The 14,188-nt window shown below is 44.4% G+C and overlaps 1 protein-coding gene across 1 annotated transcript in view; it reads left to right on the top strand.

Moving 5' to 3' along the window:
• Nucleotides 1-9,889: 9,889 nt before the first annotated feature.
• SPTLC2 (serine palmitoyltransferase long chain base subunit 2) overlaps nucleotides 9,890-14,188 on the top strand; it is a 99,898-nt gene continuing 95,599 nt past the window's right edge. The window contains exon 1 of the mRNA XM_069597186.1: nucleotides 9,890-10,294. Coding sequence (XP_069453287.1) covers nucleotides 10,163-10,294 — 132 coding nt within the window. The 5' untranslated portion in view covers nucleotides 9,890-10,162. The remainder of the gene's footprint in view (nucleotides 10,295-14,188) is intronic.

Below are 14,188 nucleotides of genomic sequence, written 5' to 3'. Positions count from 1 at the left end.
TCGTTTCCGAGTTCTGACTGCAAATGCCTTGTAGCGTGGGTGCTCAGTTGCTCAGTTGTTTGAGTCTTTCTGACCTCACATACATTTTTTGGTTGGTTGGGTGCCACCACCCCCGTGGACCAGTGTGACCCAGACTCAGCCAGTCAGATACTCTCTCCCATGACTGACTCAGGTAAGTGACTCAAGGATGGAAGAGCTCATTAGAGCTCATTTATTTCAGTGGTGGTGTGCTCATCAGCTTCTGTCACAAACCCTTGCTAAGGCCCATGCTGCCTAGCTCTCTGGCTCCTGAGTTTTTCGAAGCCTGGACCCCCAGTCTTCAGCCAGGTCTCTAAGCTGCAAATAACCTTCCAGTGAATTTCCACCTGTGCAAGTCAGTTCAGTTCCATTCAGTTTAGTCTCTTAGTCACGTCCAACTCTTTGAGACCCCATGGACTGCAGCACGCCAGGCCTCCCTGTCCATCACCAACTGCCAGAGTTTATTCAAACTCATGTCCATTGAGTCGGTGATGCCATCCAACCGTCTCATCTTCTGTTGTCCCCTTCTCCTCCTGCCTTCAATCTTTCCCAGCCAGCATCAGGGTCTATTCAAATGAGTCAGCTCTTCGCATCAGGTGGCTAAAGTATTGGAGTTTTAGCTTCAACATCAGTCCTTCCAATGAACACCCAGGACCGATTTCCCTTAGGTTGGAGTGGTTGGATCTCCTTGCAGTCCAAGGGACTCTCAAGAGTCTTCTCCAACACCACAGTTCAAAAGCATCAATTCTTCAGCGCTCAGCTTTCTTCATAGTCCAACTCTTATATCCATGCATGACTACTGGAAGAACCATAACCTTGACTAGACGGACTCTTTGTTAGCAAAATAATGTCTCTGCTTTTTAATATGCTGTCTAGGCTGGTCATAACTTTTCTTCCAAGGAGCAAGCATCTTTTAATTTCATGGTTGCAGTCACCATCTGCAGTGATTTTGGAGCCCCCCAAAATAAAGTCTCTCACTGTTTCCACAGTGCAAGTCAGGCAGCATTAACTTGTGTTGCATGCAAAGGAGACACCTCTTTGACAGTGCAGGCCAGCTGCTCCTCCAATGATATAGCCTAGTTTCTCTTAGTTTATTTCTCTTCCTAGGCTACAGTCCTGCATGGCCCTTTTAATATGCTTTCCTGGAAGCCTCCTCCAAACAATTGTTATTTGTCCTTTTCATTCTCATTCCTTGTAGTGGATAATGATAGGGTTGTTCTTTCCCTGCAGTGAATCCTTCTTCTCTGTAACTGATTCCTCACCTCCAACAGCTTGAACTTGGGCTTTGGCCATCATTGATTGCTCAAACATTAGATATCTTATGCTGGGCCAATCAGCATTCTGTCTCCTAAGAGTTTATAAACATAGCCTAGGGAATGTGAAAGTTGTAAGTGACTACAGTTAAGCCTCAGAAGTGAGGTTCTAGGGGAAAGGTCTATAGTTTTCTGTTGCTAAGGTTTGGGATTTTTTTCTGGGTCCCAACACTTCCTATCTTGAGGAGAGATCTAATAAATATACACTTCTTGATTGTTGCTGTCCAGTTGCTCAATGGTGTCCGACCATTTATGATCCCATGGACTGCAGCACGCCAGGCTTCCCTGTCCTTCACTATTTCCCAGAGCTTGCTCAAACTCATGTCCATTGAGTCAGTGATTATCAGGGAATGTTTAACAGGAGGATTCCTACGTGCTGTTTCTCACAACTCCTTTGTTACTTTTTAAGTGGAACAGCACGCTGCTCCCAGGAACTGAGGTCATTACGTGACACAGGGTTGAATCTCCTTTAGTAAACATTCTCTTTATGACAAAACTGCTTAGTCTCGATCCCCTTTCTTGAGATATGGATTGTCTCCTGATCTTGTGACCATTATTAATCCCTTGTTCCCTTGGTAACAGTTGCTGTACATTTGGTTTTCTGATCTTCATCACTGTCTAAAGAAACTTCTTGTACCACAGCCTTTATATACTCACAGAGAAATCATTAAAACACCTTTGCTCCATCAGAGCTTGGCTCCCTGTGTCTTTCTTTCTTTCTCTCTCTCTCTCTCTTCGGCTGATTGTTTGAAGCACAGAGACCCATCTTGGTAAACCAGGGAGTATCAGCCTCTCTCTTTCACTTTCTTATTGTTGCCTCTGGACCACCAGGTCCCTGTCCATTAAAGGACCCCAACAAGTGGTGCCCCAGAACAGGGACTCTGGTACACGTGCATTTTGGTCGGAGGGACTCGGGACCTATTGAGGTCAGGACCTATTGAGGTTGGTAAGTACTAAGACATGGGTCAAACAGCTGGAAAGCCCCATCATTTCTCTACTTTACTTCACCATTTGTTTAAAGCTCAGAGACTTTTGGTTTCGCGCCAATGAATAGAGGCTTGCTTTCAAACAGTGGTTAAATGTAATCCTTGGTTCCCTGATAAATGCAGTTTTGATTTAGAAATTTGGCACCAGGTCAAAGAAACTGTTGAATGAGCCGCCAAGCAAGGAAAAAATATTCCAATTGATTTCTAGCGCTCACGATATTCAACAACAGACAAAACACTTATTGCATGAATATGAATTAGATGGTAAAACTTTACAAAAGGGCCCAATTAGAACAACACAAAATATTTCAAAATTTTCTTACTAGCCCTACCCCGGCTGCTCCAAATGCTCCTCCTCTGCTAACAGGCACAACTGCAAAAGTCTCTCCTTTGTTAAAACCTAATGAAAGTTATACTAATTTTTTAGCTAGATTAGAAACTGCTGTTTCCCATACTGTAATCAGAGAAGAAACCAAGAAACAGCTAGAGAAATTACTTGCTTATGAAAATGCAAATCAGAAATGTCAGAGAGCTATGACTACAATTCGTGAAACTGGGACTATTATTGATTATTTAAAGGCTTGTCACAATCTACGATCAGAAACTGAAAAGATACAAATGCTAGCTGAAACAATGGCTACTACCTTTAAAAAGGGAAATGAAGGATGCTTTACATGTGGAGATAAAAACCATTTAATAAGGGACTGCCCTAAGAAAGCTAATAAAAAACCTCCAAGAATTCGCCCTCGCTACCATAGATGGTGACTGCAGCCATGAAATTAAAAGATGTTTATTCCTTGGAAGAAAAGTTATGACCAACCTAGATAGCATATTCAAAAGCAGAGACATTACTTTGCCAACAAAGGTCCGTCTAGTCAAGGCTATGGTTTTTCCAGTGGTCATGTATGGATGTGAGAGTTGGACTATGAAGAAAGCTGAGCACCGAAGAATTGATGCTTTTGAACTGTGGTGTTGGAGAAGACTCCTGAGAGTTCCTTGGACTGCAAGGAGATCCAACCAGTCCATTCTGAAGGTGATCAGCCCTGGGATTTCTTTGGAAGGAATGATGCTAAAGCTGGAACTTTATGAAATTAATGGTAAAAGATTTTCTGGTTTCCTTGACACTGGATCTGGTATTACTATTATTTCCAGTGTATTATTACACTTATGGCCCAAATCCTGGCCTATACAAAAAAATCTCTTACCAAACTGCAGAAATTTCTCAAACCAAAGTACAAGAAGTTTATCAAAATGTTCAAATCTACCCATATAAAGGACCCCAACAGGTGATGCCATCCAACCATGTCATCCTCTGTTGTCCCCTTCTCCTCCTGCCTTCAATCTTTCCCAGCATCAGGGTCTTTTCTAATGAGTCAGCTCTTCGCATCAGTTGGCCAAAGTATTGGAGCTCAGCTTCAGCATCAATCCTTCTAATGAATATTCAGGACTGATTTCCTTTAGGATTGACTGGTTTGATGTCCTTGCAGTCCAGGGTACTCTCAAGAAACTTCTCCAACAAAAGCATCAGTTCTTTGTCCTTCTTTATGGTCCAACTCAGCCTTCTTTATGGTCCAACTTTCACATCCATACATGACTACTGGAAAAAACAATACCTTTGACTATATGGACCTTTGTTGGTAATGTCTCTGTTTTTTAATACATTGTCAAGGTTTGCTGTAGCCTTTTTTCCAAGGAGCAAGCATCTTTCAATTTCATGGCTTCAGTCACCATCTGCAGTGATTTTGGAGCCCAAGAAAATAAAGTCTGCCACTGTTTCATTTGTTTCCCCATCTATTTGCCATGAAGTGATGGGAAGAGATGCCATGATCTTAGTTTTTTGAATGCTGAGTTTTGAGCCAGGTTTTTCACTCTCCTCTTTTACCTTCATCAAGAGGCTCTTTAGTCCCTCTTTGCTTTCTGCCATAAGGATGGTGTCATCTGCATATCTGAGGTTATTGATATTTCTCCCAGCAATCTTAAATCCAGCTTGTGCTTCATCCAGCCCAGCATTTTGCATGATGTACTCTGCATATAAGGGACTTCCCTGGTGGCTCAGACGGTTAAGTGTCTGTCTACAATGCGGGAGACCCGGGTTCAATCCCTGGGTCAGGAAGATCCCCTGGAGAAGGAAATGGCAACCCATTGCAGTTTTCTTGCCTGGAAAATCCCATGGACAGAGGAGCCTGGTAGGCTACAGTCCATGGGGTCGCAAAGAGTTGGACATGACTGAGCGACTTTACTTATTCTGCATATAAATTAAATAAGCAGGGTGATAATATACAGCCTTGACATACTCCTTTCCCAGTTTGGAACCAGTCCATTGTTCCATGTCTGGTTCTAACTATTGCTTCTTGACCTGCATACAGATTTCTCAGAAGGCAGGTAAGGTGGTCTGGTGTTCCCATCTCTTGAAGAATTTTCCACAGTTTGTTGTGTTCCACACAGTCAAAGGCTTTAGTGTGGTCGATGAAGCAGAAGTAGATGTTTTACTGGAATTCTCTTGCTTTTTATATGATCGAATGGATGTTGGTAATTTGATCCCTGGTTCCTCTGCCTTTTCTAAATCCATCTTGAACATCTGAAAGTTCTCAGTTCACATACTGTTGAAGCCTCGCTTGAAGAATTTTGAGCATTACTTTGCTAGCGTGTGAAATGAGTGCAATTATGCAGTAGTTTGAGCATTCTTTGGCATTGCCTTTCTTTGGGATTGGAATGAAAACTGACTTTTTCCAGTCCTGTGGCCCCTGCTGAGTTTTCCAAATTTGCTGGCATATTGAGTGCAGCATTTTCACAGCATCATCTTTTAGGATTTGAAATAGCTCAGTGGGAATTCCATCACCTCCACTAGCTTTGCTTGTAGTGATGCTTCCTAAGGCCCACTTGACTTCACACTCCAGGATGTCTGACTCTGGGCAAGTGATCACACCATCCTGGTTATCTGAGTCATTAAGATCTCTTCTGTACAGTTCTTCTGTGTATTCTTGCCACCTCTTCTTAATATCTTCTGCTTCTGTTAGGTCCATACCTTCTTGATTAAGTTTTCTAACACTGGCTTTGTTGTTTAGTTGCTCAGTTGTGTCAATTCTTTTGCCACCCCGTGGACTGTAGCCCCACCAGGCTCCTCTGTCCATGAGATTTCCTAGGCAAAAATACTGGAGTGAGTTGCCATTTCTTTCTCCAGGGGATCTTCCCGACTGAGGTATTGGACCCAGGGATCAAACCCACATCCCCTGTCCTTGTCTTCTGCATTGCAGGTAAATTCTTTACCTCTGAGCCATGGGGGAGGGCCCCTCATCTGTAGTCAAAACAACCTTAATTTATATAGTCTCCATCTGATATGAGGCTCCTTGGAGGCAGGACCAGGTTTTCACTCATTCATCCATTTATTCATTGATAAACCATTTATTGGACATTTACTGTGTTTCAGGTACTGTGGTAGGTGCTTAGCACACAAAGATAAATTAGACAAATACCTGAATTCAAGGAGCCTGCTCTCTGTCTAGTTTGGGTGTAAATGTCTTCAGTCAATCATTCATTCATTTAACAAATTGTTCATTTATTCTAATGAACTAATTGTCACCAGCACTTATTTACATGACAGGCCCAAGTACTAAATCCTTTTCTTTTTTCTTTTTTCTATTATACTCCAAAATATGTTGTCAAAGTAAAAATTAATAAAATATCTAAAAATTTTTGGAAGACAATTTTAATGGAAATGTATTTAAATTTTTTGAAAAATTCCCATTACCTTGAACATCTATCTACAGGGAAATGTTTTCCTAGGCTCTGGCTACATGACCACTGGTGAACCAGATCCAAGGTGAAAAACTAATTGAACAATTCAGCTGGTCTGTTTTGCTGGGGCAGTTTAATACATCACAGTGTCAGGACTAGTACTTCTAGTTCCTCGCTGCTGCATGCAAGCATATAAATGAGTCATGATGTGCCACGGCAGCTTTCAGATTTTTCTGATTCTCAGAAATACAGGCAAATACAGATTGAAAGCAAACACAGTAGCTTCAGAGTCAATGGAAGTGGATTTCCTGTTGTATTTTTTGTTAGATTTAGTAATATTCATATTCAGTAGTTTCGGGTGATCATCTTGACACCTTTAAACAAATTTATTTTCTTCTAGATTAAAAAAACAAACACCAAAGTCTAATGTAATGGATTTTAGTTGGACCATAAAGCAAGAAAATTGCAAAGAAGATTTAATCATCGTATCCTAGTATAATATACATAAACCTTGACTGGTTTGCTCATGCCTGGAAGTCAGCCTCAGGATAGGATCTTAAGAAAAGGACTAGGAATCCAGTAGCAACAGATTAATTTCAAATAAATTGTGTAGTAGTGCTAGAAACTAATGAAACTCTAACTAAATGCTTTTCTTATTTAATTCTCATAACAACTCTATGAGATATGTCCCAATTTGCAGATGAAGAAACTGAGTCACAGAGAAGTTGTGCGGCTTTGCCAAAGTCACAAAACTTCTAGGTGCTGGAGATGGGTCTCCAGTCCTGTCTGACTACAGGGCTCTTGGTTCAATCATTGGGTAACCTCCCTGTCAAAGAATCCCAAAGTAATGTGTCATATATTTACAGAGGTGTGTATAAAGTTCACAGGGAAGAAAGTGACTAATTTTGCTAGGAGGTTGGAGTTCAAGAAAGGTTTCACAACAGAAGAGATCTGAGCAATCTTGGAGGATAAAAGAGTTGTAAGCCTGGTTGGCGTCTTGCACAGAACTTTGCGTATGAACTCAATAAAGTGATGATAAAGCTGCTTAAGCCTCTGGAAGGGGTGGTTTTGCTGTTTGCATAGAGCCTAGGGGTGTTTCCTACTACCTTCTGAGGCATGCTTTTTGTGATTTAGCAATGGTGGGCATGATCATTCGATCCTTTATGTATTATTTCATGCTTCCTTGGTGGCTCAGTGGTGAAGAAGCTGCCTGCCAATACAGGAGACTGAGGAGAATACGGGGTTCGATCCCTGGGTGGGGAACATCCCCTGGAGAAAGAAATGGCAATACATTCCAGTATTCTTGCCTGGGGGAGCCTACGGACAGAGAGGCCTGGTGGGCTCTAGGGGTCGAATGGGCCCATAGGGTCACAAAGGGTGAGACAAGACTTTGTGAGTAAACAACAACAGTAATGACAAAATCACGTATGCTCAAAAAAACTTTGTGAAGTAAGCAGTATGGGTATCAGCTTTGGGAGATGGGTGAGCAAACAAAGGCTGATGTTGCGTGACTTGGTGATGATGTGCACACATGGTGAGTAAGTGGCAGAACAAGACAAGGACCTGGTGTCTTACCTTCTGGAGGGTGGGACTGACTAGCAGGATTCCTTAAGCTGGCCAGGTTCCTTAACCCTTACTCTCCTGTTCAAGGCTTTGCTGTTTGCAACCTCTATACCTGAGCTTCTGAAGGGTCCCTCTTCTAGGAACACCTACTCCTTACTCCTCATTTGCAGCTCTCCAAATTCTACTCATCTTTCAAGATCAAGCTTCCTTGACTCCTCTGGTGGTCCAGTGGTTAGTAGCTCACCTGCCAATGTGGACGACACAGCTTTGATCCCTGGTCTGGGAAGACGCTCCCACACTCTAGCCACCCGATGCAAAGAGTCTACTCACTGGAAAAGCCCCTCATTCTGGGACAGATTGAGAGCAGGAGAAGGGGGTGACAGAGGATGAGATGGTTGGATGGCATCACTGATTCCATGGATATGAATTTGAGAAAACTTCAGGAGACAGTGAAGGACAGGGAAGCCTATCACACTGTAATCCATGGGGTTGCAAAGAGCTGGACATGACTTAGTCACTGAACAACAACAACTGGGAGGATTCCACATGCCTTGGGGCAACTGAGCCCATAGGCTACAACTGATGAGCCTGCATGCCCTAGAGCCTGTGCTCTGCAACAAGAGAAGTGAGGTGAAGTGAAAGTTGCTCAGTTGTGTCCAACTCTTTGGGACCGCATGGACTATCCAGTCCATGGAATTTTCCAGGCCAGAATATTGGAGTAGGCAGTCTTTCCCTTCTCCAGGGGATCTTCCCAACCCAGGCCTCCTGCATTGGATTCTTTACCCCCTCAGCCAAAAGGGAAGCCCAAGAATACTGGAGTGGGTAGTCTATTCCTTCTCCTGCTTCAGGATTGACTGGTTTGATCTTCTTGCTGTCCAAGGGAGTCTCAAGAGTCTTTCCCAGCACCACAATTTTAAAGTATCAGTTCTTCGGCACTCAGTTGTCTTTATGGTCTAACTTTGCTCACAAAAGTCCGTATAGTCAAAGCTATGGTTTTTCCAGTAGTCATGTACGGATGTGAGAGTTGGACCATAAAGAAGAACCACCATATGACGCAGCAACTCCACTCATGGTTATATATCTAAACAAACAAAAGATATGTGCACCCTAGCGTTCATTAAAAAAGAAAAAAAGATCAAGCTCACTCCACATCTTCCTCCCAAGCCTTCTCCAAGTTCATTCAGCCCACTGTCTAAGCCCCAATTAAATCCCTTACCCCTGCTTCCAATCAGATTCCTGCCCTGAAAACTTCCTATGCAGAAAGTCTAGACTTGTCACAGCCAACCAGCCTTCCTCATCAGAACTCCTGCTGCTTAATCACTCCAGCCTTTGGTCAGCCTTTCCTTTTTGTTTACTTCAGGTACGTACATCTTTTCTCTTGTAGAATGTGAGAGGGAAACCATGAACTTTTTTTAGCATCATACATGTATTGACCTCCCTGGTAGCTCAGTCGGTAAAGAACCTGCCTGCAGTGCAGGAGACCTGGGTTCGATCCCAGGGTCAGGACGATCCCCTGGAGCAGGAAATAGCAGGCCACTCCAGTATGCTTGCCTAGAAAATCCCATGGACAGAGGGGCCTGGTAGGCTACAGTCCATGGGGTCTCAAGAGTCCGACACGATTTAGTGACTAAACCACTATTTCCTCTCTAATAAATATGGGGATATAGAAGACAATAGGTGAAAAGTAATGTATATAAATATATATAATGCTTCTAGTACGAGTATTGTGATAGGTGCAAAATGGCTCATTAATAGAATTCTTGCAATGAGTCTATTAAGCAGGAAGTATTCACTCCATTTGAAAGAATTTGGCTCCCAACGTGGTTAAATACTCAGGTTTAGCTTCTGGTTACTGGCAGACCTGGAACAAGACCAAGTTTCTTGACTCTCTGTACAAAAGAAACTGTACAGAAAACCCTGAAACTGAACAGATGTGAAGGGCAAAGAGACATGTGAATTATTACTTAAACTGTGTTACTTACGATGAGCATTGAAGAATGGTGAGGGAATGTTAAAAAAATTTAAAAAAGGTACCGTGAGAATTAGCTAATTAAATGGAAGGCTGGGAATCAAACCGAGCACTTCCCCTGAGACAAAGGCAGGGAGGGCGCCACCAGTCCAAGAGAACCGGGAACCCGCTCTAGAGACCCAACTCCCAGGTCCAAGCTGTCCCCCTCCAACAAACCCTTCCAACACACCCGCGGAACCGCGTCGTTCTAGCCCGTGATTGGCCAGGAGGAGAGAGGGTCCGCCTCCTCCCCCGCTCCTGATTGGCCAGCGGCCCCCTTAGGCGCACGCCACTCCTGCCGCGCTCCCCCCGGCCGGGTCTCGGGCTCCCGGGGGCCCCGCCTTGGGCGCGCCGCAGGCTTCGGCTGGAGCGGGCCCCGCCCCCGCGTGACGGCCCCGCAGGGAAGCGGCGGCGGCGTGCAGCCATTTCCGGTTTCGGGGAGGCGGGAGGGGTGCGGAGCGGGACTTCGGGGCCGCAGCTCCTTCGGCCGCCGCCTACAGAGAGCGTCTGCCTGTGGCCGCCTGGGTGCCGCCGGGACGATGCGGCCGGATCCCGGAGGCTGCTGCTGCTCCCGTCGCCCGGTGCGGGCGAACAGCTGCGTGGCGAACGGGGAAGTGCGGAACGGATACGTGAGGAGCAGCGCCGCGGCCGCCGCAGCCTCTGCCGGCCAGGTACGGAGGGACCGGGCGGCCGGGGACCGGGGGGCTCGGTGCCCGCGAGCCGGCGCCCATGAGGAGAGGCGGCGGGGAGGTCGCAGTGACCGTCCGCGGGGCTCAGGGGTGCCGGCGGCCGCGTCCTGGCGCTGACCCGGCCTTCCCGCGGCCGGGAGGCTCAAGGGCGGCCGCTGGGGCTCCCCTATCTCTCTGCGCCTGAGGTCTTTCCCCCACCTCACCCCACCCGACCCGGGAGGTCTGGCTCTGCTTCTGCTACCCGATCCCGCCAGAAGTGGGTGCTGCCGCTCTGGGGAGGCAGGGAGTGCCCCCCTGCCCCTCGGAGCCCGGGAGGGTCCACTCGTGGGCTCTTGTTTTTTTTGTTTTTTGTTTTTTTCCCCCTCCGGAGGCTGCCTCCTCTAGCCCTTTCAGGTGGTTTTGCTTCCTCCTAGAAGCTCTGAAGCCCTCCAGGGAAAACCACATTTAGAATCCTCAGGAGGCAAAGAAAAGTTAGGAGGTGGTACCAGTTGGAAACGCACCCAATCTATTTCTTACTCCTTTCTGCAAAGCAAGACTTTGGACCACAAATCTGGCAGTGAACCCAGTCCAGAGGCTTAATAGCACTATGGTCTTGGTCCTCGGTGAGAATCTCCACCCCCCCCGCCCCCCCCCCCCGCCCCCCGCACCATCCCGGGCTCCAGGTTGAATCAGGTGGTCCTTTTGACCCCTTGCAGGAGTGCTATCACACACGGGAATTTTTTAGCCTGGTGATGACTTGTGATGAGGGAAGTCCAGGTGGGTCAGCAGTAAAGAATCCACCTGCCAATGCAGGAGACACGGGGTCCATCCCTGGGTTGGGAAGATCCCCTGGAGAAGGAAATGGCAACCAACACCAGTATTCTTGCCAAGATAGTCTCTTGGACAGAGGAGCCAGGAGGGCTAACAGTCCATGGGGTCGCAAAGACTCAGACGAGACTGAGCCCAAACGCACAACTTGCAATGAGTCTGTCTACTAATTCACCAAGGCTGAGTCACCAACCAAGCCCTGGCATTTCTGAAATATTTTGAAAAGTTCTGAATTCAGAGCAGTAATGACTGTCAACTTTCCAGTTCTGTGGACTGACAGGTATTCTGAAATGTGTTTTTGAAGCTGGTTAAAAAGATGAAAGGTCAGTGTTGGTGGAAGAGTGTTGTGATATTTGCAGTTGACTTTAATACTGATAAATCTCATTAAGAAATTAAGGAAATCTTTTTTTTTTTTTGGAAATAGTCTGTTCCCCATAGCAGGAAATGTGACTGTTGTAATGTAGTTTGTTATTACCATACATATGTGCCAGCCTTCTCCCCCAGTCAGTAAATACAATAGATAGGTCTGATACTATCTGGCATGAAACAGAAAATAGGTGTTTCTCCGGGTCTTCTTGAGATGTTAAGTCTGTAACGGTTAGAGGGGAAATACTTAAAAGAGTCTTGGCCTCCCCTGAAGTTTTAAGGCATAAGACAACATAATACACAGACTCAAAAATTTTTGTTTCCATTTTTGAAGAAATAATTGTGTGAGACAGGAAGTGATAAGAATCAGCTCATTATAAGCACATTGAAAAAGTTGTTTTCCTAGCAATGGCTAATAAGTTAAAATTGTTGTGGTAGAGACTGTAACAGGGAAACCTAATGGTGGAAATCGGAAAATACATTGCAGGGTGCATTATGATATTTAAGAGTGAGGAGGAAATCAAGAGAAAGGTGTTCACACATTAGAGGTGCTTTGTGTTTAAGTGCTCTTTTCGCTTAACATACTTGTGTTCGGAGTTAGTATTCATAGTAAATAAGATTTCTCTGTCCCATAATCCTGAATTCTTTAGCACTGGTGGGCGTGACATTTCTTCAGAGATTGCTGACTGATACACTGAAGAAATATTAAGCTGCTGAAATGAAATTTAAAAATCTATATAATTGGAAAACTTGACTTTTTCTAATATATCTTAGTGAAAAATTTCGCTCAAGACACACAGGTGGCATTTGGAAGAATGGTTTGGTGGAGTGCCCAAAGAATATTAGGGGCCGCACTATCCCTTCTAGAAAACAATTTCTCATGAGGGTTTTTGTTTTTTTTTTTTAAGACAAATACTTTAGGTATTAACTTTTATACTAATAGGAGGACTTGGCTGTGGGATGTTTTTTTCCCACTTTCTCTTTTCTTAAGCAAAAGAAATTTCATGAGAGCAAGAATATCTTTAAAATATTTTTTAGAGTTGGAGAAGGCAGTGGCACCCCACTGCAGTACTCTTGCCTGGAAAATCCCATGGACGGAGGAGCCTGGTAGGCTGCAGTCGATGGGATTGCACAGAGTTGGACATGACTGAAGCAACTTAGCAGCAGCAGCAGCAGCAGAGTTGTGTTTGTTTTAACTGAAGGGATGTGCTGTGGTGCACCAGAGCACGCTATTGCTCTGTGTATTATTTTCCCCAGTTTCTGGGGGAAATATGGCAAATTATGCCATAAAAATACACCTAAGGTGTTAAGTGCACAGACTTGTGTCTTGCTTTTACTAAGAAGAGAATGTAATGTGGTTTTTAAATCTGAGATATAAGTTCATTTGCTCACATATTCCACTTTTTTGTTTTTTGGCCATGCCCCGAGTCATGTGGAATCTTAGTTCCCTGACCAGGAATGGACCTGAGCCCCCTGCATTGGAAGCATGGACTCTAAACCACTGGACCCTCAGGGACGTCCCCGCTTTGTCCTTTAACGAACAGAAGAGAAGTTAGAAACTTCTAAGATCCCTCTATGCTCTCAGGAGTCTACATTTCTGTGTTTGAAGGGGTGAATGTGTATGCTGGCCTCTTCGTTGGATTTGGGTTTAGAGTTTGAGTAAATATCAATAGATGCTGTGGTAGAAAGGGCAATATGAAACAATCAGATATTATTGTTTGGTTTTGTGTTCTGTTTTCCAATTTTTTTTTTTTTTTACTGTGGTAAAATACACATATCATAAAATTTACCATCTTAACCATTTGTAAGTGTCCACTTCAGTGGACTTAAATACATTCACAGTGTCATGCAGCCATCCACACCATCCAGCTCCATAACTCTTTTCATCATGTAAATCTGAAACTCTGTAGCCATTGAACAGTATCTCCACATTCTCTCCCCCTTCCAGTCCCTGGTAACTGCCCTTCCACGTTCCGCTTTTTTGTCTTTTGGTGACTGACTTTTTTTTTTTTAGCATAGCATCCTCATGATTCACGTATGTTGTAGCATGTATCAGAATTTCATTCCTTTTTAAAGCCCAAATAATATTTGATTGTGTGTATATATACCGCATTTTGCAGGTTGCCTCCAAGTTTCAGTTGTGAATAATACCACCGTCAGCCAATAACTCTTAAACCGCGCTCGTAGTTCTTTCAGGTATATACACAGACGTGAAATTGTTGGATCATATGGTATGTTTAATTTTTTGGAGGAAACATGCTGTTTGACACAGTGGCTGTATCACTTTACCTTTCCATCCACAACGCACGAGGGTTCTAGTTTCTCCACATACTCACCAGCACTTGTTATTTTCTGCTTGTTTTTTTTTTTTTTCTTTTACGATAGCTGTGAGATTTATAGGAGAAAAATATGTATATATCCACACCCACTCCTGTGTAATTTCCTAAGTGATAAAAATCCTGGGAGCATCTTTTGTTCTACTATTTGGTCTTTGACCTCCAGTTTCTGACTCAGTTTCACATTTCCTGGATAATAGAAACATCTTTTGTTCTAATGCGCTGACTCTCATTCGGCTCCTGAATGGGAGCCCCGCTCACCAAAAAGACCAAGTCATGATTAGAAGCTTGGGATTTGGGACTTCCCTGGTGGTCCAGTGGTTAAACGTCTGCCTTGTAACGCAGGGGACACGGGTTCCGTCCCTAG

Source organism: Ovis canadensis, chromosome 7 (genome assembly GCF_042477335.2).
Source record: "Ovis canadensis isolate MfBH-ARS-UI-01 breed Bighorn chromosome 7, ARS-UI_OviCan_v2, whole genome shotgun sequence".
Classification (NCBI taxonomy): Eukaryota; Metazoa; Chordata; class Mammalia; order Artiodactyla; family Bovidae; genus Ovis; species Ovis canadensis.
The sequence above is the reverse complement of the archived record's forward strand: the minus strand, read 5'-3'. Positions and strand labels throughout refer to the sequence as shown.